This window comes from Heteronotia binoei, chromosome 4 (assembly GCF_032191835.1).
Source record: "Heteronotia binoei isolate CCM8104 ecotype False Entrance Well chromosome 4, APGP_CSIRO_Hbin_v1, whole genome shotgun sequence".
Classification (NCBI taxonomy): Eukaryota; Metazoa; Chordata; class Lepidosauria; order Squamata; family Gekkonidae; genus Heteronotia; species Heteronotia binoei.
Genome location: NC_083226.1, coordinates 7,543,902 through 7,568,584, shown reverse-complemented (window position 1 = coordinate 7,568,584; position 24,683 = coordinate 7,543,902). Strand labels below are relative to the sequence as shown.

General features: G+C 47.5%; 1 protein-coding gene across 4 annotated transcripts in view; it reads left to right on the top strand.

Moving 5' to 3' along the window:
• DNM2 (dynamin 2) overlaps positions 1-24,683 on the top strand; it is a 103,613-nt gene that overhangs the window by 27,253 nt on the left and 51,677 nt on the right. For 2 of the 4 annotated variants that reach the window (XM_060236739.1, XM_060236737.1), the window contains exons 5-10: positions 604-702; positions 3,802-3,962; positions 10,138-10,280; positions 12,209-12,344; positions 13,930-13,997; positions 15,531-15,669. In XM_060236739.1, the coding sequence (XP_060092722.1) occupies positions 604-702; positions 3,802-3,962; positions 10,138-10,280; positions 12,209-12,344; positions 13,930-13,997; positions 15,531-15,669 (746 nt within the window). The remainder of the gene's footprint in view (positions 1-603; positions 703-3,801; positions 3,963-10,137; positions 10,281-12,208; positions 12,345-13,929; positions 13,998-15,530; positions 15,670-24,683) is intronic. The other 2 variants (XM_060236740.1, XM_060236738.1) reach the window with 1 other exon arrangement.

Genomic DNA, 24,683 nt, shown 5'->3' with positions numbered 1-24,683 from the left:
CTTCATTTTCCTTATCCTCCCAGCAACCCTGTGAGCTGAGTTAGGCTGAGAGAGTGTGACTGGCCCAAGGTCACCCAGTGAGCCTCCTGGGCGGAGTGGGGCTTCGAACCTGAGACTCCTCGGTCCTAGTCCGATTCGCTAACCGTTACACTATGTTGGTTCTCAAACAGTCACATGCAGTAATGACGAAGCGTAAGATTAAGACAGTTGGAGCTTTGAAGAACAAAGTAGCTTGCAATAGAATGATTCCAGCCCCGAGTTTAATTCTGTGCAGTATCATGAAGTCTTGTAAGGAATCAAAAGCTCTGTAAAATTGAGGAGACCCTGCTTGCTCTTGAGAAGCCTAGAAATGTGAGCTCAGCTAAGTCTTTAGTTAGGGTTTGTAGAATCTTTCGGGATCAAGTGCCGTGTTCTACTGGAGAAAGTTTTCCTTCCTTTTCTCCAGTAGAACACGGCACTCGATCCCGAAAGATTCTACAAACCCTAATGATGTTACCAGCCGTGAAAACCTGAAATCTTTGGTATCAGCTAAGTCTGTTGCCGCTTACTTTATTCCTGTATTCGGCCGTGCAATCTGACTCAGCACTTCTGTTTCTCTTGTAGGGCTACGGACAATTGGGGTGATCACGAAGCTGGACCTGATGGATGAAGGCACTGATGCCAGAGACGTCCTGGAGAACAAACTCTTACCTCTGCGGAGAGGTAGGGATCTATTCTTACTATTGCGGAGGGCAGTTCTGTCAAATGAATTTGCCGTGGACAGATTATTAGTTTTGAATTTTTAAAAAGTCCTTTGTGAGCAATCCTCCCTCTAAGCTGCGGAGTCCGGTGAGCAGAAATTCTACTTCACAAGCTACTAGCATTAAAGTTGTGAGCTGCTGCATCAATTAGTTTGCCCTGGGGCCATTTTTCCTGAGCTAAGACAAAAACGTGTGAGCCGAAGACTAAAAAACTGTGAGCTAGTTTATATTAACTCAGTTTAGAGGGAACACTGTTTGTGAGCAGTGTTCCTTCTAAGCTGAGTTAATGTGAGCTAGCTCGCTCACATTTTTTTAGCCTCTGGCTCACACGTTTTTGTCTTAGCTCAGGAAAAATGGCCCCAGAGCACACCAGTTTATGCAGTAGCTCACAACTTGAATGCTAGTAGCTCACAAAGTAGAATTTCTGCTCACAAGACTCTGCAGCTTACAGAGAACATTGTTTATAAGTACATGGATTCAGTTAGATTAGGGGTGTCAAACACCCTTCCCACGGGCCGGATCCGTCCTGCCCAAGGCTTTGATCAGATCCGTGGGGCTCTTTTCTCCCCCCTCTTCCCCCTCCTGTCCTTACCTTTTGAAGCTCCCAGGCTGAGTCTCTTTCAGTTTCAGCCTGGGAGCTTCAAAGGATTTCGGAAGCATCCTTTGAAGCTTGCAGGCTGAGTTCCAGGCTCTTCTGCCTTTCTTTGCTGGCTGCTGCAAGGAAAATGTGGACTGGATCTTAAAATCCACTCCTCGTTTGTCTGTACTCTGCAATGGTTTCAAATGGAGTGGAGATGGTTACATTTTCAGCTTTCCTATAGCTAGCTGAAACTCATGCTTCCTGGAGTTGTGTCCTTGCAAACAAGGGTTGACGCTTTCAGCCAGCTTATCTCTCCTGAGTGGACCTAACCTAGTGAGTACTCTAATGTGGGAACCCACAGCCAAAGGGGGATATTATACTGGAAAGGCTTTGCCAATCTTAGTAGACTGGTGGGGAGAAGTTTATAATGCCATTTCATTGTTTCCACGGAGTCAGAGCTTTGTGCTTTTTCATGATGTTTTATTTTAAAAAATGCATTGCCAAATTCCACTAGTCCCCCACCTTTCCAACTTAAACCATTGGAAGAGTTTTAAGCATGTTTGTATTTCAAGTTTTGAAAAATATATTTAATTGGGCTTGTCTGTGTCCATTATAAAGTTTATATCTCCACTACCTGGCCCCACAAAGTCCCATTTGTGTCAGATCCGGCCCTCCTAACAAATGAGTTTGACACCCGTGAGTTAGATGGTTCCCAACGATCATGCAAAGTTCATTTAATGTGTTCTTATTTACATGTTAGACTGAGTAAAAGTGGACATCCTTAAAGAATTCTGTTCCCTGTAGTCCTGCTATGACTTCTGATTCAGGGAACTTCAGTTTGCGGAGCTGGCAGGCGGGTGGCTTCCACAATCCTGGAATTCGGGGTCACCCAGTGAAGCGAATTGGAAAGAGGTTCAGGATAGACAAAAGGGAAAATTGCTTTACTCAAAGAATAATTAATCTGTGGAGTTCACTGTCAGGGGATATAGTGAAGGTCACAAGCCTTTAAAAGGGGGTTAGACAGATTCATGGAGGAAAGGTCCATCAGTAGCTATTAGCCATGTTGACTCAAGGCAGTGTCAAGCATGAGATCTCAAAATAACCAGTCCTTGAATCTGGAAACAAAGTTTGGTTTATTGATAATCCATGTGGCTCCTCTGAGCTGGGAGAAATTGGAACTGATACTTTGTAACAGAAGAATACAGGCTTTAAGTTGGCACATCAAAGGTTCTATAAACAATTCTACATTCACGTGTGAAATTCACACGCCGGGCTCCTTATCTATCTTGCGGCTAGCACATCCTGGGTTCAGGCCTGGCTGAGCCTGAGAACGAGTCCCAGGAGGTCTTATCTTCAAAGAGGACATTCCTGCATCTGTTAGTAGAAGCGAGAGAAGGAAGGTGGGGGTTGCTACTTTGACGTGCCTTGGTTTAATTCAGGGTTAGTAAGAAATCTATTATCTGAATACTATAACCGAAGATGAATATACAGTGCTTGACAGGCAGCCTAAAGGGAGGCAGTCAACGTCTGAATCCCAGTGCCATGAGGCAGCATCAGTGCCCTGCTTGTTGGCCATCCGAGGCGACTAATTGGCTGTTAGTCTTGGTTGCTTTTTGAACTGGTGCAGGATTAGATGGGCCACTGGTCTGATACAGCAGGCTGTATTTGCATTCTTGTACGCTGTTGGTGCAAAACCACCCGTAGGAAACAGGCGGGGCGAGAGGTTGGTAATACTATTGAATAAGGTTGATATCAAACCTGTGGTTTGGTAGCAACCTGTTGCTAGAGCGGTGTACTTTAGAAAACGCACCCGAAAACTACCAAACTACAGAGGAGCAAGGACTTCAAGGGTGATTTTGGGTCAGTTTTGTGGATTTAGGATCATGTTTGTTTAGCAGGTTCTGGATAGCCAGGTTGAGATTTATGGACTGCTGCTCTTATGCCATTGATAGTCCTTAACTTGACTTCAGCTTGGATTTGAGAGACTTTTGTCTCTGTGAAAAAACTGGAGTGGGAGGTGCTTGCTTGTATGAATGCAGACTCAGCTTCTTGGACCTCCATCTTGGATTGTCCTTCAGATGTGAGTCTACCATTCTTCCCAGAATTAGAAGTCTACATCTGGAATAAGCGGTGCAAAAGAGGCACAGTCTCCTGTAGTGTCACTTGGCTTTCTACACACTCCTGAGGTGCAATCTGTTCATGAATGAAGGAAGAGATGCTTGAACGTCAGGGGGAGGCCCAGGAAGAGCCCACTCTATACCTGTTGAATGTCCTGCCATCTTCTTTGTGTTCCCAAGTACAGCAGGAAACATAGATACTTTCCATATTCAGTTGACAAGGTTTTGGACACAATCCACATTCTCCAGTTAGATGTCTATTCCCAGCTTCCTGAAGCTGCTGCTGTTAGAATTGGTGCTGAGGGAGGGGACCAGTGCAAAAGCGTCAAACAAAAACTAACCTTTTGGAGCTGTCCGCTTGTAGGCTACATCGGAGTTGTGAACCGGAGCCAAAAGGACATTGATGGTAAGAAGGATATCCGAGCAGCCCTGGCTGCTGAACGCAAGTTCTTCCTTTCCCATCCTGCTTACAGACACATGGCAGACCGCATGGGAACTCCCCATCTGCAGAAGGTCCTCAACCAGGTAGGTCGCTGGTGGGGGAGCCTGGATCATTGTCAATAGTTTGTGTTTGTGTTGTGAGCCCGTCCCTCAGATTCATGAAGAGAAGGAAGCTGGCATCTCTCAGATGAACCAAACCCACCATCTGAGGCTAGATGCTTGGCAAACTTAGAAAAGGGCCTTCTTTGTCATGGCACCAAAACTCTGGAACTCCCTCCCTAGGGAGAGTTGTCTGTCTCCCCCTATTGGTGTCTTCTGCCGGAAGACTTTTTCTTCTGTTTGGTTTACCCAGGTAACAGTTGTTGGCCTTCCTCCCTGGTTCTGGCGTTGATTTTTTATGTGGTTTCATTTAATTACTTAATAATGTAAACATTGTTTTTAATTGCACAAATGTATTAATGTTTATGTTTGCTGTCTTGGTGGGCACTGATTGGCTGGAAAGATGGCATTGAAATGTTTTACGTAACTACAGTAAACTGCAGTGTGGTTTTCCATCTCCGCTCAGGCAGATCGGTTAAACTAAAAGGTAGCTAGCACTTCTGAAAGAGGGGAGGGAATCAGAAAGAGGATTTGGTCTAGTCTTTGGTCATAACGAGAGACAACACAAAGCTGAATGAGTTAGTGGAGTTTTCAAGCTTTTTGTAGAGAGCAGTTTGCCAGCAAAATCCAGAAGGCTTTTGCATCTGGTTAGAGAAGAGGTTCAGGACTGGCTGGCTCCCAATGCACACTGAATTGTAGCAAGAAGCTGATAACTTTGAAGTCAATAGGAATACTTCTGAGGAAGCTTACCTTCAGTCACCCAGTGAAGATCTCCAGGCTGTGGTGGCAGCTGCCACCAAAGCAGTATTTTCAAACATCTACGCAACCAGTCAAATCCCCAGTGGCCAACCAGAAACCTTGCTGGACAGAATCCTCACCTGGCCACACCCACTTTCTAAAAACACTCGGTGTGCACCAAGGTTGGAGACAGTGAGCCTCTTGGCACCCACAGGCACTCTGTTGGGGACCCCCAGAGTAGAGAGGGCTGATGTCAGGTCTATCTTCCAGGGCTTTTCTGTAGCAGGAACTCCTTTGCATATTAGGCCACACCTCCCTGACGTAGCCAGTTTACAGCAGGCCTTATGCTTAGAACCCTGTAAGCTCTTGGAGGATTGGCTACAGCAGGGAGGCGTGGCCTAACAAGCAAAGGAGTTCCTGCTACAAAAACAGCCCTGCTATCTTCAATAGTAACAGCTCCCCATTTCATCAGGATTAGCGTTTATTGTAAGACAGGTTAGCACCACTGGCAAGGCCAGTGGTGAAATTAAGGCGTTTCGCAGATGGGTGGATATACAGTATGTCACGGAAGTGAGTACGCCCCCTCACATTTTGTAAATATTTAAGTATATCTTTTCATGTGACAACACTGAAGAAATGACACTTGGCTACAATGTAAAGTAGTGAGTCTGCAGCTTGTATAACAGTGTAAATGTGCTGTCCTCTCAAAATTACGCAACACACAGCCATTAATGTGTAAACTGCTGGCAACAAAAGTGAGTACACCCCTAAGTGATAATGCCCGAATGGGGCCCGTTTTGCCTCCCTGGTGTCATGTGACTCGTTAGTGGTACAAGGTATCAGGTGTGAAGGGGGGGGCAGGTTATCGCTCTCACTCCCTCATTCTGGTCACTGGACGTTCCACATGGCACCTCATGGCAACGAACTCTCTGAGGAGCTGAAAAAACGAATTGTTGCTCTACGTAAAGATGGCCTAGGCCAGGGGTGTCAACGATAGCTCTTCAGATGTTTTTTGCCTACGACTCCCGTCAGCCCCAGCCAGCATGGCTGTTAGAGCCTTGCGCACCTCCACCTTCTGTTTCAGAATGCCCCACAGATGTTCAATAGGATTTAGGTCTGGAGACATGCTTGGCCAGTCTATCGCCTTTACCCTCAGCTTCTTTAGCAAGGCAGTTTTGGAGGTGTGTTTGGGGTCGTTATCATGTTGGAATGCTGCCCTGCAGCCCAGTCTCCGGAGGGGATCATGCTCTGCTTCAGTATGTCGCAGTACATGTTGGCATTCATGGTTCCCTCAATGAACTGTAGCTCCCCACTGCCGACAGCACTTATGCAGCCCCAGACCATGACATTCCCACCACCATGCTTGACTGTAGGCAAGACACACTTGTCTTTGTACTCCTCACCTGGCTGCCCCCACACACGCTTGACACCATCTGAACCAAAGAAATTTATCTTGGTCTCATCGGACCACAGGACATGGTTCCAGAAATCCATGTCCTTAGTCTGCTTGTCTGTAGCAAACCATTTGCGGGCTTTCTTGTGCATCATCTTTAGAAGAGGCTTCCTTCTGCGACGACAGCCCTGCAGACCAGTTTGATGCAGCGTGCGGCGTATGGTCTGAGCACTGACAGGCTGACCCCCCCCACCCCTCCGTAGCAATGCTGGCAGCTCTCCTACGTCTGTTTCCCAAAGCCAACCTCTGGATATGATGCTGAGCATGGGCACTCTGTTCTGAGTGGAACCTGTCCTGTTAAATCACTGTATTTGTTTGTTTGTTTTATTTTATTTATATCCCACCCTCCCCACCAAAGCAGGCTCAGGGCGGCTCACAACATAAAATCCCACAAACAATTAAATTAATGAGTATTAAAATTACACATTCAGTAATAAAATAGATATGCAATGGTTAAAACAGAATATTGAGTTGGTGCTATTCTGGTGGCGACGGCCTTCTTCCGCTTTTCTTAAATACCGGTGCCGAGTCAATTGAATGCCAGCTGGAAGAGGACAGTCTTGCAGGCCCTGCGGAACTGCACAAGGTTCCGCAAGGCCCTCACTTCATCTGGTAGTTGGTTCCACCTGCAGGGGGCTACAATTGAGAAGGCCCTGTCTCTGGTTGATTTCAATCGGGCCTCCTTCGGACCATGGATTACTAATAGATTTTGTGATCCCGATCTGAGTACTCTCTGGGGAACATGTGGGGAGAGATGGTCCCTAAGGTAGGCAGGTCCTAGGCCATATAGGACTTTAAAGGTAATAACCAGCACCTTGTAACGAATCTGGTATACTATTGGCAGCCAGTGCAGTTCCCACAGTCCCGGCTGAATGTGCTCCCACCTGGGGAGTCCCAATAACAGCCGGGCGGCCGCATTCTACACTAGCTGCAGCTTCCGGGTTCGGCACAAGGGCAGCCCCATGTAGTGGGCATTACAGTAGTCCAGCCTCGAGGTGACGGTTGCATGGAACACTGTTGCCAGGTCACTGTGCTCCAGGAAGGGGACCAACTGCCTTGCCCGCCTAAGATGAAAAAATGCGGATTTAGCAGTGGCTGCTACCTGGGCCTCCATTGTCAAGGCAGGCTCCAGTAGCACCCCCAAGGTCTTGACCTTGTGTACCATTGCCAGTGGTGCACTGTCAAACACCAGTGGGGGAATTTCCCTTCCCAGACTGCCACGACTCAAGCAAAGGACCTGTCTTCGCCGGATTGAGCTTCAATCTACTCAGCCTAAGCCATCCAACCACGGCTTGCAGTGCCAGGTCCAAATTTTCTGGGACACAGGCCCAGTAGATTGAGTTGGGTGTCATCAGAGTACTGGTGACAACCCAACCCATACCTCCGGGCAAGGGGGCGCATGTAGATGTTGAATAACATCGGGGAGAGCACCACCCCCTGAGGCACCCCACAGTCAAGCGTGTGCCTCCAGGACAGTTCACCCCCAATCGCCACCCTTTGTCCCCGACCATCAAGGAAGGAGGAAAGCCATTGCAAGGCCAACCCCTGAATCCCTGCGTTGGCAAGACGGCGGGTTAGCAACCAATGGTCGACTGTATGGAACGCTGACGATAGGTCCAACATCAGTACCGCCGAGCCGCCTCGATCCAGATGCCGCTGGAGGTCATCCACCAGGGCAACCAGCACGGTCTCCGTCCCGTGACCTGGACAGAAGCCAGATTGGTGAGGGTCTAGGACGGAAGCGTCATCCAGAAAGCTCTGTAACTGTAGCGCTACTGCCCTCTCAATAATTTTACCCCAAAAGGGTAAATTTGAGACCGGATGGTAATGTGCCAATGCGACTGGGTCTAATGTCAATTTTTTTCAGGAGAGAGGGGACCACAGCATCTTTAAGAGGTGTTGGAAAACGCCCTTCCGCAAGGGATCTATTTACGATATCCCGTATAGGCTATCTGAGCTCCCTCTGGCAAGCTTTAATTAGCCAGGAGGGGCAAAGTTCCAGTTCACAAGTTGTTGGGCGTACAGTCGAGAGGATCATGTCAACTTCCTCTAGGCTGAGTGTATTGAAGCGGTCCAGAACAGAACCAGAAGACAGACACGGGGCCTTGATTTTACATACTGTCTCCAATGTGGCGGGAAGGTCATGGCGGAGCAACGAGATTTTATCTGCAAAAAAGTTCACAAAAGCCTCACAGCCGATCTCCAATTCCCTAGAATTTGACCTGCCTTGTGGCAGTGTTGTAAGGGTCCGAATTGTGTTAAACAATTGTGCTGGGCGTGAAATTGCAGATGCAATCTTGACCGCAAAGTAAGTTTTCTTTGTGGCTTTGACTGCCATCTCATAGGCCCTCATAAACTCTCTATAAGATGTTCTAGTTGCTTCATCTCGAGTACGCTGCCATTGCCTCTTTAGCCATCTGAGTCCTCGTTTCATCTGCCGCAACTCCAGGTTGTACCATGATGCTAGCTTAGAGTGAGGGCGCAGAGGCTGCTGAGGTGCGATCTCATCGATGGCTCTGGAGAGTCTGTCATGCCAAGACTCAATCAGGTCATCCAGGGAATCGCCAGGGGGCCAGCAATCCCGTAGAGCCATTTGTCTTGGCCACCTTTCTGCAGCTCAATTTCAGGGTTTTGGAAATCTTCTTACAGCCTAGACCATCTTTATGTAGAGCAACAGTTCGTTTTTTCAGATCCTCAGAGAGTTCGGTGCCATGAGGTGCCATGTGGAACGTCCAGTGACCAGAATGAGGGAGTGAAAGCGATAACCTGCCCCCCCTTCACACCTGATACCTTGTACCACTAATGAGTCACATGACACCAGGGAGGGAAAATGGCTACTTGGGCCCCATTTGGACATTATCACTTAGGGGTGTACTCACTTTTGTTGCCAGCAGTTTAGACATTAATGGCTGTGTATTGCATAATTTTGAGGGAGGAAAGCCATTGCAAGGCCATTTACACTGTTATACAAGCTGTAGACTCACTACTTTACATTGTAGCCAAGTGTCACTTCTTCAGTGTTGTCACATGAAAAGATATACTTCAATATTTACAAAATGTGAGGAGGTGTACTCACTTCTGTGACATACTGTATATAGAAGCAGTTAGCCGTTACATGCGTGCCTAACTTTCTGGCATGAAATAAGTTCAAATTGTTAAATCGCTACAAGGCAGACATTCTCACACTACAATAGCCATCAGCAAAACACTCCGGGGTGTCAAAAATGGGACCCGGGGGCTGGATCAGGTCCCCAGAGGGCTCCTGAATCAGGCCCCCACAAGTGGGTCTGCTTCCTTTTCCCTCTCTCTTGCTTCCTTCCACATCATATTTCACTTTGTCAGGCCTGCTCAATCACACAGGAACTACAAAGCCTCTATTTTCTCCATTGGTTGAGACTCCTCAAGACAAACACATAGCCCTCAGTCTGTGTCATGGTGCCTTCACATGTTCTTGACCAACACATGAAGCAACATGTCCAAAAGCTCGCAATGCCCAGCCGTTTCATGTTTTCCTCAGGATCTTAGGCTCAAAGCATTGACCATGAGATTTCTCTAATGAATGTCAGTAAATCAAAAGTAGGTTTGCAACTTACAGATATGCACCTGAACAGCATACTCAAGATTGCTACAGCACAGACATTGTCTCCAGATTTATGGCATACATGGCCGGCCCGACAAGGTCCCATTCATGTCAGATCCGGCCCTCGTAACAAATGAGTTTGACACCTCTGCTCTAACAGATAGTGAAGGCCTTGACGGTCAGACAGCGTTAGAGGGCCTAAATACTTTCATTTTCCCAGTGAGCGTAGCAGGTGCTTTAGAATAGAACAGCAAGATGGTCGTGTTTTAGCACAGAACAGTAAAATGGCAAGGGATCTTGACAGCTGACCTGGACGGACCGTTTAAGGCAGCTTCCTGTGTACCTGTACACGTGTGACAGTTGGTATTTCTTGTCTTACTGCCCCTCAGCAACTGACAAACCATATTCGGGAGACGCTGCCATCGCTGCGTAGCAAGTTGCAGAGTCAGTTGCTGTCCCTCGAGAAAGAGGTGGAGGAATACAAGAACTTCCGCCCAGATGACCCAACACGGAAAACCAAAGCCTTGCTGCAGTAAGCTAGACCGACAGACAGTGCCGCCTCTTGCTTTAGGAGCTTTCGCCTTTCTTGTGTGTGTGTGTGTGTTTAGGGGTGGTGGTCAAACCTGTGTCCTTTAAAGCAGGGGTTCCCAACCACCGGTCCCCAGTCCGGTACCAGTCCGTGGCCTGATAGCAACCAGACTGCTCCTTGCAGGGGAGGCAGCCTTGAAGTGAGGCCACACCGCCTCTTTCACCTGCCCAAGGTCATGCTGCAGCTTTAGCCTACCCCTCATTTGTAGACCCTCGCCGATCGGGTGATTGGCATGGAAAAATTGTCTTCCAGAAAACCGGTCCCTGATGCTAAGATGGTTGAGGGCCACTGCTTTAAAGAGCATAAAATGTCACTCTTTGTTTTTGAGAGATAGGCAGCCTGTTGTGATGGGAATCTGGAAGCGATTCGGAATTCATACCAATGGTCCTCCTAGACAGAGAGCAGGTGGCTCCATCTTTGCTAGTTGCCCTGAGTCTCTTGGGAGACAATAGCACGGGCTGCTCTCAGAGGAATATTCTCACTCTCCTGCTTGTAAGCAAGGGCTTCTCTTCAAGGCCTGGGTTGTTTCTTTCCCCCACTGGAAGTCCAAAGTGGCCTGGCTCATCCAAGGGTTTGGGATAGCTTGGTTAATCATCCTTCGGGCTTGCTGCCAGCATTTAGGGTATCAGATGCCCAATTCTAAGTATGCTCTTGGTCTTGAGGCTTGGCTAAGCTTTGCTGTGCTTGTGTGCATGTTTGGTGTAGTGGTGAAGTGTGTGGACTCTTATCTGGGAGAACCGGGTTTGATTCCCCACTCCTCCACTTGCACCTGCTGGAATGGCCTTGGGTCAGCCAGAGCTCTCTTATCTGGGAGAACCGGGTTTGATTCCCCACTCCTCCACTTGCACCTGCTGGAATGGCCTTGGGTCAGCCATAGCTCTGGCAGAGGTTGTCCTTGAAAGGGCAGTTTCTGTCACTCAGCCCCACCCATCTCGCAGGGTGCCTGTTGTGGGGGGAAGAAGATAAAGAAGATTGTAAACTGCTCTGAGTCTCTTGATTCAGAGAGAAGGGCGGGGTATAAATCTGCAATTCTTCTTTTTTTCGGGCCCAGCTAATTGAAGCTTAGCCCTGAATATGCTTTGATAACTCCGATGCGTTATTAAAGCTCTCCTTTAATAAACCCGGGTCTCTTGTACCAGTTCTTTGGGAACTTACGCAACCCTGTGGAGCTGTTGGCCTGGGTCTATAGCAGTGCTCTGGAAGGCATTTTTAGTTGCTGCTCCACAGTTGATATTCAGACACTGTCCAAAGCCTGCATTCAATCAGCCTGATGATCATTTTGTGCAGGAGTTTTGATGACCAGGATTAGACAGCAGAGGTCTGAGTAAGTCTGTGCTAGTTGCATCCTTGGAGTTACCCAGGTGTTTTTGAAGTAGCATCGTGAAAAGTTGATAATTATTTTAGCCATGGAAATCTCAGCTGGTCGGCACTCTTGCTTAGCAGGCCATGGCATCCAGTCAACTGAGAGCCAGTTTGGTGTAGTGGTTAAGGGTGCGGACTCTTATCTGGGAGAACCGGGTTTGATTCCCCACTCCTCCACTTGCACCTGCTAGCATGGCCTTGGGTCAGCCATAGCTCTGGCAGAGGCTGTCCTTGAAAGAGCAGCTGCTGTGAGAGCCCTCTCAGCCCCACCCACCTCACAGGGTGTCTGATGTGGTGGAGGAAGGTAAAGGAGATTGTGAGCCGCTCTGAGACTCTTCGGAGTGGAGGGCGGGATATAAATCCAATATCTTCATCTACCTCACAGGGCGTCTGTTGTGGGGGGGGAGGAAAAGGAGATTGTGAGCCACTCTGAGACTCTTCGGAGTGGAGTGCGGGATATAAATGCAATATCTTCTTCTTCAACTGGGTCCCATTTTCTCTCTGGGCAGGATGGTCCAACAGTTTGCTGTGGACTTTGAGAAGCGGATCGAAGGTTCTGGGGACCAGGTGGACACACTAGAACTCTCTGGCGGAGCCCGAATCAACCGCATTTTCCATGAGAGGTTCCCCTTTGAGCTGGTCAAGGTAAATCTGATTGGGGGAAGTTGTCTCCAGGTAACGTGTGGGGGGGGGTGGGGGATGGGCTGTCGCATTCAGGGGTAGCTGCTTGAAGTCTTGTGTGCCCTAGTCTTGGTTAGTACGCCTTTTGTAAACCAGTTCGGGCAAAGTTTGCCATAGCAACGTTGAGTCTTCCCAAGCTAAATGGTTCATGAAATGCTGCAACAGATATTTAAGACTCAAATTCAATTTAAACCAGAACTATTTTTGTTGACTATTTTACCAAGAGAATATTCAAAGGAAACAAGACATTTGATGGTGATACGTATTATCACTGCGGCAAGAATCTTATCAGCCAAAAAAACCCTGGAAACACACTGAAACTCCCAGAAAACAAGAACTAATTAAAAAAAATATTACAAGCAACTGAACTGGATAAATTCTCATCTCATTTGAAGGAGAGGCCAGTGCAAGAGATAGAAAATCTTTGGAATCCCTTTTATACTTGGTTTGATACATTGTGATAATCCTGTACTTTACATGCTAGTAGGATGAAACTGTATTTTTGAAAGCTTGGCTTCTTAAGATGTTAACGGATCAATAACAGATTCTGTAAAGACTTAATTCTAGTGAAAAATACCTTTGTACGCCTTTTATGAGTGGAGTGTGGTACTCCACTCATAAAATTATTCAATACCACTACTGCTACTACTAATAATAATAATAATGAAATAAGAAGATTTCACTACATCATTTCTGCATTATTCAATAATTATTATTATTATAACCATCTTCCTTATCTTCACACCCCTTCCAACCCTCCCAGCAATCATCACAGAACAATGGTCACATTCCACAGCCAGTTTCCTTATCACCACCCTTCCAGGAAGCCCCACCAAACAATGGGTACATTCACAAACCAATTGCCCTCTCACCACACTCCCTCCAGCCTAGAAATAGCAGCTCTCCAGCAGCCCTGGCCTCACTCAGTGCACAGAAGCCAAGAAGGTCAGAACGCCTGCTCCGGCTGCAACGCCACTGAGGATGTTCTCCGCAGCTGAGAACGAAACGTCTGGAAGAAAAACTTTCTCCAGTAGAACACGGCACTTGAGCCCGAAAGATTCTACCAAACCCTAATGATGATGCCAGCCGTGAAAACCTGAAATCTTTGATTATTATTATTATTAAATAATGCAGAAATGATGTAGTGAAATTTTCTTATTTCACTACATCATTTTCTTATTTCACTACATCATTTTCTTATTTCACTACATCATTTCTGCATTATTGAATAATGCAGAAATGATGTAGTGAAATTTTCTTTTTGATTTCCTTTTTTTGCTTTCCCTTTCTTAAATCTTTAAACTGAATAAAATATTTAAAACGAGTCTTCCCAAGCTCAGCCTCCAGGTACCGCTGATCTTCTTTGGGGCAGTAAACAGTACACAAGTCATTTCCCAGCAGCCTCCTAACTCTTCTGAAGCCCTGCAGATAGTCCCAAGTCTTCTTGCCCGCCTAGTGTCAGCTGGCCCTTACTCTCCTGACAGAATGGGTGAGGAGGGGGGGTTGGGCTGGCTCTTGGGGGCCTTAACTCTGCTTCTCTGTCTTTTAGATGGAGTTTGACGAGAAGGATCTGAGACGAGAAATCAGCTATGCAATCAAAAACATCCACGGGGTCAGGCAAGTATCGCTGTGGAGGGTGACTGCACACAGCAGAGTTGCCCTGTTGTTCTCCGGCCTGGTGGTGCTCCTCTCCGGCCAGCCATCAGGTTGGGGAAGCTTTTGCTACAGGTAGCTCCTCTGTTGTGTCCCAATCAAAACTGAAGAAGAAGAGATTGGATTTACGCCCTGCCCTTCACTAGCCAAAGGAGTCTCTGAGTGGCTTAGAAATGGAAGCAGGAAAATAAAACAACGGTCATCTGTCACTTCTGCAGGCAGATGAGAGTGATAGGGAACCCCTCTTCTCTCTAGAGGAAGTGATGCAAGAGGCGAAAGGCGAGAGAGAAGATGGGGTGGGAGACAGCAGGGCTGTGTAGCCCCTTGATGACTACGCCTCGTTCAGATAGAAAGAATGGGATGCCACTCCAAACCTTGCAAGATCTGAATTGTAAAATGCAGAGATTACTGTGTTTTCTTCTCCTCATAGTGAGATAATTTGCTCTCGCATCCAAATAGAGCATCTGAAATAATCATCTGTCTGAGAATTGTTTTTTAAACTATTAGCTCCAGATATTTCCAGTATATCTCCGATTAAGTTGTTTGCATCCTTTATTTTTGTGATAGTACAAATGAATTTATTGTGAGTTCTATTCTTTGAACTATTACCAGCATACCTGCAGATGTCTTCCTTTTATCGAACAAAGAGATTCTCTTTTATTAGACAAGATGTTAAAAAATATAAGCGTGTGAAAATTAACTCTGTAGCAGCTGCAGAAAACAAGTGCCAAAATATCAGATCTTCTAGCATTTCTTAACTATATAGAGAGAATTAAAATGTAAATCCAGATTTCAGAGACAATAATCTTAAATGGCTTTTAGGAACTTTTCTGTAAGGCACATACACAAATAAATTCTGAGAGTTCCAGAGAAAACTAATTTGCTTATTACATCCAATGTCTTTATCTAAAAAATAGCAGTTAATCGTATCATAACTCTTACGTCTTTTCTAACTTAAGCGAGTAATCTAGATAAATGATTGGTTCTTAACTACTGATGAAATAAGCAGGTGCATCTAAAATATGTGCTCATAATCTTTAATCATAATCTGATATGTGCTCATAATCTTTAATCATAATCTGATATGTGCTCATAATGTTTTACAATCAAGATGAGGCCAAATATAACTCTTTACTAAAAGGCAATAAATGTAGTACTTCTGTAACTGCTTTTAACTAGCTGTCAAAGGTATCAGTTTGACCAACAGATGAAGCTGATATGATTTTGCTTCTGTATGATCAGCAAGAAAAACTGGTGATGTGCTCAGAATCTCGCTACGCCCCATTCAGTTGGGGCCCTTGTTACGCCCCTTAGATGGAAGGATTGAGTTGAATGACGTGACATCGCAGACAGAGAAAGGGGCTGCTTCCTGCAATGGGGAGGGCTGGCGACTAGGGACCGAAGCAGCTTTCTCAAGCGTTGCCAGCCTTTCACCCTGTCTTCTCTCTCCCCACCCCCCCTCCCCTGTTTTTCTTCCCTTCGTGTGGATGACTGTAGGACGGGGCTCTTCACACCCGACTTGGCCTTTGAGGCCATTGTGAAAAAGCAGGTGGTGAAGCTGAAAGAGCCGTGCCTGAAATGTGTCGACTTGGTTATTCAGGAGTTGATCAATACAGTTAGACAGTGTACTACTAAGGTATTTGGGAATGAGCTGGAGGCAACCCTCCCTCTTCCGGAGTGGCTCGGGAAAGCTTGCCCAGCTCATGACTCTCCAAACTCGTTCTGCTTGCCTAGCACAGCCTCCAGAAGGAGCTGAAGGCCTCTGAGAGAATCCTGATTGGCTGCTGATGAGGGGGGGGGAGGATTTACTCTGCAGGGAAGAATGGCCAGTTGCACCTGCCTCTAAAGCAGGGGTCCCCAACCATTTTAAGCCTGTGGGCTCCTTTGGAATTCTGGCACAGAGTGGTGGGCGCAACCCCAAAATGGCTGCCTCAGGAGGTGGAGCCAGCTGCAAGACGTTATGCATGATGGTAGTAGTAACTCTTCACCGTGTCAGTTTGGAATATTTTCTTGCAATACCTTTCGTCATGCGGTGAATATTTCTGTGCTGTAGCGGCAGCTGTCGTTGAAGCGATCTGAAGGGTCAGTCAGCTCTCCAGTAGCCAATGAGAAGCCCCACCTTGCCCCGCCCACTTTCTAAAAAGACTCGGTGGACACCACGTTGGGGACCCTTGCTCTTAAGTGATGCTAGTGTGTGGCACAACATGATCTAAATGAGGGGGGGGGGGTTTGTGTGTGTGTTGTGCCCCAGCAGAGGCAAGATGGGTCTGTGCCTGAAAGCCTTGTCTGCTTTCCTCCCCTGCCATGAATTGGAAGCTTTAAAAAGCCTTCTTGAGGTTGCCTAGGCCAGCGGGCAGGCGCTTTGTTTGGATCCTGACCCTTCTCTGAGTGCATGGCTCTTGACCCGCTTTGTTGACGTCTTTCTGCAAAACCATGGCCAGTTGTTTCTAAAACGCATCAACCGAATTGTCCGGTTTCGAAGCTTCTGCCTGTCGAGAAGCCATCGCGGTGTTTCAGTAGAGCTCCACCTCAGTGAATTGTTTCTGGATTTAAACGCCGGCTCATCCCCGCTTAAATTTTTGGTAGAACGTAGAAGCTGAGGATGCAGGATCCACATTGCTTGGCTGTGACCTGTTGGCCGGTGTTTGCACTCCTAACTGAGTAGTAGGACGCCCCCTAAAGAGTGGCTTTCCTTGCTTGCTTGTTTTGGTGGTGTCTGCTCTTGGACTGTGGGTCTGCTCCAATGTGTGTGTCTTACTATTGCATCCTTCTTCTCCTGCCCTTCCTCTAGGGAGCCCAAGGCAGCATAAAGAATTCTCCTTTTGTCCTCGCAGCCAACCTGGTGAAGTAGGCCAGGCTGAGAGATGGGGAATGGCCCACGGTCACCCAGTGAGTTTTATGGCTCCGTGTCCGTGATGGACGGATTGTGTGCTTGTAATGTTGCCAAGCGCTTGGTCTTCAGATTTCAGCCAGCCGGACTCAGCAGGATCTCCTGCTGTCTTCTGCCCCGCAAGGTGTCTGAACAGAAGCCAAGCGGCTTCTCGAAACTGTGATCCCAAAGACCTCTGTCCAGTATCCAGGCATCAGAAACAAAAGAGGGTAAAAAACTCAACCCTGAATCCAAATCAAATAGCCAAAAAGGGGGTTAAGTAAGCTAACCTACAAATAAAAAACAAAGCTTAAAATGAGTTTAAAATACCTGTTAATAACAACAAAACAATAACCATTAGACTGCAAATCATTAGACAAAATTGCTCTACTGTGGAAAGGAAAGGTCCCCTGTGCAAGCACCAGTCATTTCCAACTCTGGGATGACGTTGCTTTCATGTTTTCACGGCAGACTTTTTATGGGGTGGTTTGCCCTTGCCTTCCCCAGTCATCTCCACTTTCCCCCCAAGCAAGCTGGGGACTCATTTTACTGACCTCGGAAGGATGGAAGGCTGAGTCAACCTCGAGCCGGCTACCTGAAAACCCAGCTTCCACTGGGGATCAAACTCAGGTCATGAGCAGAGCTTAGGACTGCAGTGCTGCAGCTTTAACACTCTGCGCGTTTGGTTCTTACTCACCTGTACATAAATCCTTTTACCAGTATTCTAATTCATATAGTTTAATTCAAGTCCAGTAGTGTCTTAGACACCAACAAGATTTTTTTGGTATAAACTTTTGGGAGTCAAAACTTGTACTCCCCAAAATCTTGTTGATCTCTAAGATGCTTTTGCACTCAAATCTAGCTGTTCTACGGCAGTTCAACACAACTACCCTCAAACTAATACCAAGTCACCAAGTAATACATATGCAGGCGGTCAAAGAATATGATAAAACACCAAATGGGTTTTGGGTAGTGCCTTCTTCGGAGTTGTGCAATAAGTATAATCAAGCTAAAAAGCTCCAGATGAATGTAACAGCCTTCAGGAAATCACTGCATACAAATACAGCCACAGAAGTCTTGAAGTCTCCGTCCCCTCGAGTTCAGTATATGCTGTAGACATGTAATTGAGTTGAAGGTGAGGAGAATCCTTATACTCTGTATTTATAACAAGGCTTCTTTGATGTCCTGTCACTATATATGAGATGTAGGCGCACAACCAGATCCACAAATGGATGGGGTAGCATTTATATGAGCATCAAACAGTGTTCAAAACCAACTAGAATAATTCTGCTCAGATGTACCTCCCGTAGAGAATGCTGACTGCCACTTGAGCTGTGTAGAACCTCAGAGTGGTGAAGAAGAAGAAGATATTGGATTTATATCCCGCCCTCCACTCCGAAGAGTCTCAGAGCGGCTCACAATCTCCTTTACCTTCCTCCCCTAAAACAGACACCCTGTGAGGTAGATGAAGAAATTGGATTTATATCCCGCCCTCCACTCTGAGGAGTCTCAGAGCAGCTCACAATCTCCTTTACCTTCCTCCCCCACAACAGACACCCTGTGAGGTAAATGGAGATATTGGATTTATATCCCGCCCTCCACTCCGAAGAGTCTCAGAGCGCCTCACAATCTCCTTTCTCTTCCTCTCCCACAACAGACACCCTGTGAGGTAGATGAAGATATTGGATTTATATCCCGCCCTCCACTCCGAAGAGTCTCAGAGCGGCTCACAATCTCCTTTACCTTCCTCCCCCACAACAGACACCCTGTGAGGTGGGTGGGGCTGGAGAGAGCTCTCACAGCAGCTGCCCTTTCAAGGACAGAGTCTCAGAGCGGCTCACAATCTCCTTTCCCTTCCTCCCCCACAACAGACACCCTGTGAGGTGGGTGGGGCTGAGAGGGCTCTCCCAGCAGCTGCCCTTTCAAGGACAGAGTCTCAGAGCTGCTCACAATCTCCTTTACCTTCCTCCCCCACAACAGACACCCTGTGAGGTGGGTGGGGCTGGAGAGGGCTCTCACAGCAGCTGCCCTTTCAAGGACAGAGTCTCAGAGCGGCTCACAATCTCCTTTCCCTTCCTCCCCCACAACAGACACCCTGTGAGGTGGGTGGGGCTGAGAGGGCTCTCCCAGCAGCTGCCCTTTCAAGGACAACCTCTGCCAGAGCTCTGGCTGACCCAAGGCCATGCTAGCAGGTGCAAGTGGAGGAGTGGGGAATTGAACCCAGTTCTCCCAGATAAGAGTCCACACACTTAACCACTACACCAAACTGGCTCTCCAGTTTGATGGGGGCAGGGGAGGAAGGAGTCTGTAACAGACATTAACATGAAAGGCTTGGCATCACATCAAGGTGGGCTGCGTGCTGCGCCTTGCAAGCTAAACGGTGCAGCTTGGCACTTTCTGGTTGGCGACATGGTTTCCTGCTGTGCAAACTTGCCATGTTGTGTTTCTCATTGCAAGGAGCAACATCCGCTGTGTGGTATAAAGCATTTTAAAAAGCTGTTCCTCCCCAACAGTATCATATTCCATGAGTGATTGCTGGCTTTCTAAAAAGAAGCTGTAGAGGTTACATGCAAAGCCAGTACTTTGGGGGGAAACCACGGATACCCAGAGAGTGCCCATTCTTTCAGAGCTCAGTGGACAGCAAAAGCGCTACAGATCTTATTCCCTGTGAGTCTAATGCAATCATACAGGGTGCTGCAGGCTAAAAGAGCCAGTGAAATCCTCATTGAATTCCTGAGGTGGCAAGCCACCAGCTCCAGGTACCCAAATGCATGTTTGTAATCCTAACAAATAGGTCCCATGGAGATAGTAAGCTGCCTTTGGGGTAGGACATGTTAGTTTGATAATATCCAAAGAGTGGCTTTCAGCTTCAATGAGTTGCCAGAACCCCACTGCGCTGCTTTCTTTTATAGTTCCGACCTTTATTGGCATAAGAGCAATAATGATTCACCATCAAGAGTAGGTACAAAGGCCTGAAATACAGAGAGAACAATACATAAAACAATCAATTAAAATAGCAGCCAAGAATGCTAATCAAAAGTAGACACCCAGCAATTAAAATGCAGTAGTATGCCTAGATTTAATTTTATGGGCTTCTGCTAAGAAGTTTGCAACACGTGTAGTAATACGGGGATTAACATCTTCTAAAAGGTAGGATAGAATTTTCGTTTTAGTAAATACGTTGTGTTGGAGATATTCCGCTAAAAATTGCCTACGTTGTGAGGCCAGGAGAGGACATTCTAAAATAATATGGGATATAGAATCAAGGATTCCTAATCACATGGGCATAATCTGTTTTGGCTAGGTACCTATCTAAACCTACCATAGAGAACTATTGATGGGAAGGCATTTAAACGCGCCAAAATAAAAGGTCGGCGATGGAGTGGGGAGTCTAAAGTAAAAAAATAATGGGGTATCTTCCCATGTCTTTGGCTGCAGAGCAAACAGGGGGATGTGAGGGGAACACTTTTTGGTATTCGTGATCCATAAACCTTAGTTGGATTGTTCTTAAGATATATAATTTGTCACATAAGAAAAGAGTGTCCACCTCAGTGCCAAGTTTTTGTAGTTTGTGGGTAAATGTAGAGAGAAATGTACCTGTCTTTCATCAGGTAGTATAATAAACTTCCTGAATCCGTTCTGAAATGAATTTTTAACCAGAACTTAAACGCCATAATCCAGGCTCTGGTTTCTAGAAGGTGTAAACCTAGCTATGCACAAATGGATGAGTAGGGGACACATTTGGGAGCACCTAAAATCTGACGGCAGAATGAGGATTGCACATTCTCCATGCAGGGATTGAAGGCTCCAATCCACAAAGGTAGTCCATATAGCAGCTGAGGGAGGATTTTAGCATTGTAAATTTTCAGAGTTGCTGGAATGAACTGGTTACCTCCTAAGAAATAGAACTTTTAAATTTACGCCAGAGAACATCTTACTAGACTTACACTGAGCTGCTTTCAGTCCTGGAGATGGGAGAATAGAATGCTTTGTGATCTCTGCACATCACTCTAGCCATTGGGCCTGCACAGAGCATGATTTCAGGTTGTATCAGCTGTAGTCGGAGGTAGGGAACATGTGACTAAATGTTCCACCAGTGAAACATAATCCTTGCACCTAAAGACTGGGTCTCCTGACAGGTGCGTGCTGTAACTTTAAAAATCTGCCGGGGGCATGGATTTAAAGTAAGATGGAGGAGTTTAGGGTGGAGTAACCCGGGCACGTCCCTGTTTCCCTGGCAGAAAACGGTGGGGTGGGAGAGCAGGTTGCTTATCTGTAACTGTCCTTTGAGTGGTCATCTGTGCATCCATGTTGGGTTTTGCACTCACACAGAACATGATTTTGGAAACTTCTAGAGCTGCAAAATAGGCATAGATCCTCCCCCCCTCCCCGCCCTGAACAGCAGATTTGGACCACGCCTTTCCCACTCAATTCCTTTTTCATTCCCCGCAGCAGCATGGGGGAGAGTATATTTGAGGAAATCATCTTCTCAGAGCCGTGCCGACTTTATTCTTCTTTTATGGGTCTGTTTCATCTGGTTCTGTTGATCAGGAGCCTTCTGGAAGCGAGTCCCTTTGGGCTGTCAGCCCCACCCCTGGCTGCTCTCCAGCCAGAATGACAGTGCTTCAGGCGTGGCTGCACTGCGCCGGGGGCCACCTCCCACTCAGCCTCATTGCCTGCCCAGGGGTTGAGGTTCCTCATTCCACGTGCTCTCTGCAGTCTGCTTTCCTGAGAACATAAGCACAGAAGAAGGGCTACAGGGGGCTCAGGTGTTGGTCTGCGAGGGATCCTTGGTCCTGAGAACTCCCACCTGGGTATAATGATTGCAGCTGAGAAGGCATCTGCTAGCTCACGTGCCCAATACCAAGAAGATGGCAAGGGCTGACTCTGCAGACAAGGGCTATGAACATATGAAGCTGCCTTCTACTGAATCAGACCCTTGGTCCATCAAAGTCAGTATTGTCTTCTCAGCCTGGCAGCGGCTCTCCAAGGTCTCAAGCGGAGGTTTTTCACACCTCTTTGCCTGGACCCTTTTTTGGAGATGCCAGGGATTGAACCTGGGACCTTCTGCTTCCCAAGCAGATGCTCTACCACTGAGCCACCGTCCCTCCCCACTGTCCCTCCCCTGATGTTCTCAGGCTCTTCATATCATTGATCCCGATTCCTATATTACTGGGACGATTGCTGCTCTCCATGCCCTTTCTGTGGTTTGCCTTGCAGGACTCATTACTCCCCATCAAGAACAAGCTACCCGGGGGTCATTCCCTCCATCTTCTTCCGCCTCCGTCGACATATAGGAGGGTCAGCCTGCTCACAGCCTTCAGCAGCTATCTCTGAGCCACTGAGATTGACCGGTCATTCCTTGCAACCCCCCAGCTACATGGTCAACTACGGTCAGTTTAACGGTTCACACCGCCACCCTCCGTTTGCATCACGCATTGGGGCTCCTGCCAGTGACAGTATTGCAACGGCTCTTCCAGCTTCGATGCAAAACTTTGCACTGAGCGCTGTAGCCCCACTGATGCTAGGGCTCCATGACTCGACCCGGCACAGGGTTCTTCTCACGTTCTCCATTTAAGAAGGAAAAAGAAGAGAGTGGATTTGGACCCCCGCCCTTCAGTCGGAGTCTCAGAGTGGCTTCCAATCTCCCTTTCCTTCCTGTCCCCAGAACAGACACCCCGAGAGGAAGGTGGGGCTGAGAGAGCTCTGACTGAGAACTGCTCTTAAGACAGCAGCTCTGAGAGACGTGTGACTGACCCCTGGCTGCCTGTGGAGGAGGCGGGGAATCAAACCCAGTCATCGCAGATTAAAGTTCTCCACTCGTAGCCACTAAACCAGATTGGCTGTCCTGTTTGGGGTCATCATGGCCTTCAGCAGGACTGCCTGGCCCTCCGTGAGCATCAAAGGGTAGATCAGATAGCTGGTCTGCTGGGAAGGAATCTGAAGTTCTTCTGTGTCCACCACTCCTTATTTTCCTCAGAGGACGGTCAGCTGTATGCCTAACAAACAACGCCAGCGGCTGTGGCCCTTCCATGTATATAGGTGGAGCTGTGTCATTCAAGACAGAGCGGGTGACGCAAGGCCTGGTAATTTGTTTCCTTTGGGGGCAAAGAAACCTTTCTGGCCTTTGCAGCCTTTTCCAGACTCCTTCAGATCCACGGCTCTGACTTCCCATGGGGAAGCGGCAAGGATCACAAAACGAATGTGGTTGGCAAAGCTGCCTGGAATGTGGCTCCAGGCAGATGGCTGCTTTAAGATGCTTTGGCTCTCACTGGAAGCCAGAGTACACCTATCAAAGACCTTCTGCTCAAAGAATCCCTCTTTAGTGCCAAGACTGATGGCTCCGGTGAAAGAATCCAAAAGTTGGGAACCAATGGGCCACAACGCCCTCCCATGGATCCCAAGGCTCCAGATGGCAGCAGGTGGACACCAGGCAGCCTTAGGGGGGCTGTTGGGTCCTCCTATAGGAAGTCTTTCCTGTCCAGTTGCTGTTCATCTTTGAAGACCCAGTCGTCATCTCACAGCAAACCCACTTCTGGAACAACAAAACGGATCAGGAGTCATGCATGACTTTCTTCTGTGGACCTTCTCCTACCTTTGGCAACATCTCCAAGCCTGAGAATAGGTCACTTCAGACCACTGGGGCCTAACCACAAAATGACTAGGGTAGTTAGGGTTTGTTCTCTTCCCTCATTATCGGTGTTTTATCCTGCCCCACTAACCCCCTCCCATTTTCCTCCAGCGTCGTTTAGTCCAACCCCCTTGCACAATGCAGGACATTCACAAACACCTCCCCCTAAGTTCACAGAATCAGCATTGCTGTCGGGTGTCCATTTTGCCTGTGTTTAAAAACTTCCAAAGAAGGAGAGCCCACCAACTCCCAAGGAAGCCTGTTCCACTGAGGAACCGCTTTGTCAGGAAGAAAGCAGTAGAGCCAGTGGCATGCTCTCATAGAGACCAACTGTTATTTGGTTTTGGAGAAGGGCTGAGGTGTCCATGCCGTCCTCTTATCTCAGAGGCATCTACCAGTTTGTCAAGACAAGGAAGTTCCACTTGGTGACTCTGGCTGCCATCTTGCCACTCCTGATGGTGTGGGCACGGTTCATGTCCCGAGGGCACCTCTTAATCGTATCTCTGTTCAACCTCAACATCATGCCCAGTACAAAGGATTACTCTTGGGTCTTCCCACTTCACTGAGGGTGTTTGCCAAGAGCTTGGCAATAGTTGCAGGGCACCTGAGACATCTCGGATCACAGTTTTTTTACATGTGTAGGTTTGTTCCTAATGATGTTCTCCTCTCAGACCACAAGGTGGTCTGTGACATGTCCAGACCACCTTGTGTATCTCCAGTACATTTGGATTTTGTGTCAGTGGAGAGAAGTTCTGCCTGTTCACAGAAGCCACCCTGGTCTCCATGATAGCAGAAGCTTTCTCCTGAAGGTGGGAAGCCTATCAATGTGAATGCACAGATGACCTCTTGAACGACAGGTACAGATAAGCAACCTGTTCCTTCTCTACTATTTTCTGCTAGTGAAACAATGAGCCATTTGGGTTATTCCATCTTGAGCTTCTCGGCCCTAATCCAGATCTCACACACCCTCCCCAGTAGGTTTTTACTGTTAAAGTGCCTTTGTTTCATTAGGGTTTGTAGAATCTTTCGGGATCAAGTGCCGTGTTCTACTGGAGAAAGTTTTCCTTCCAGACATTTCGTTCTCAGCTGCGGAGAACATCCTCAGTGGCGTTGCAGCCGGAGCAGGCGCTCAGACCTTCTTGGCTGCTGT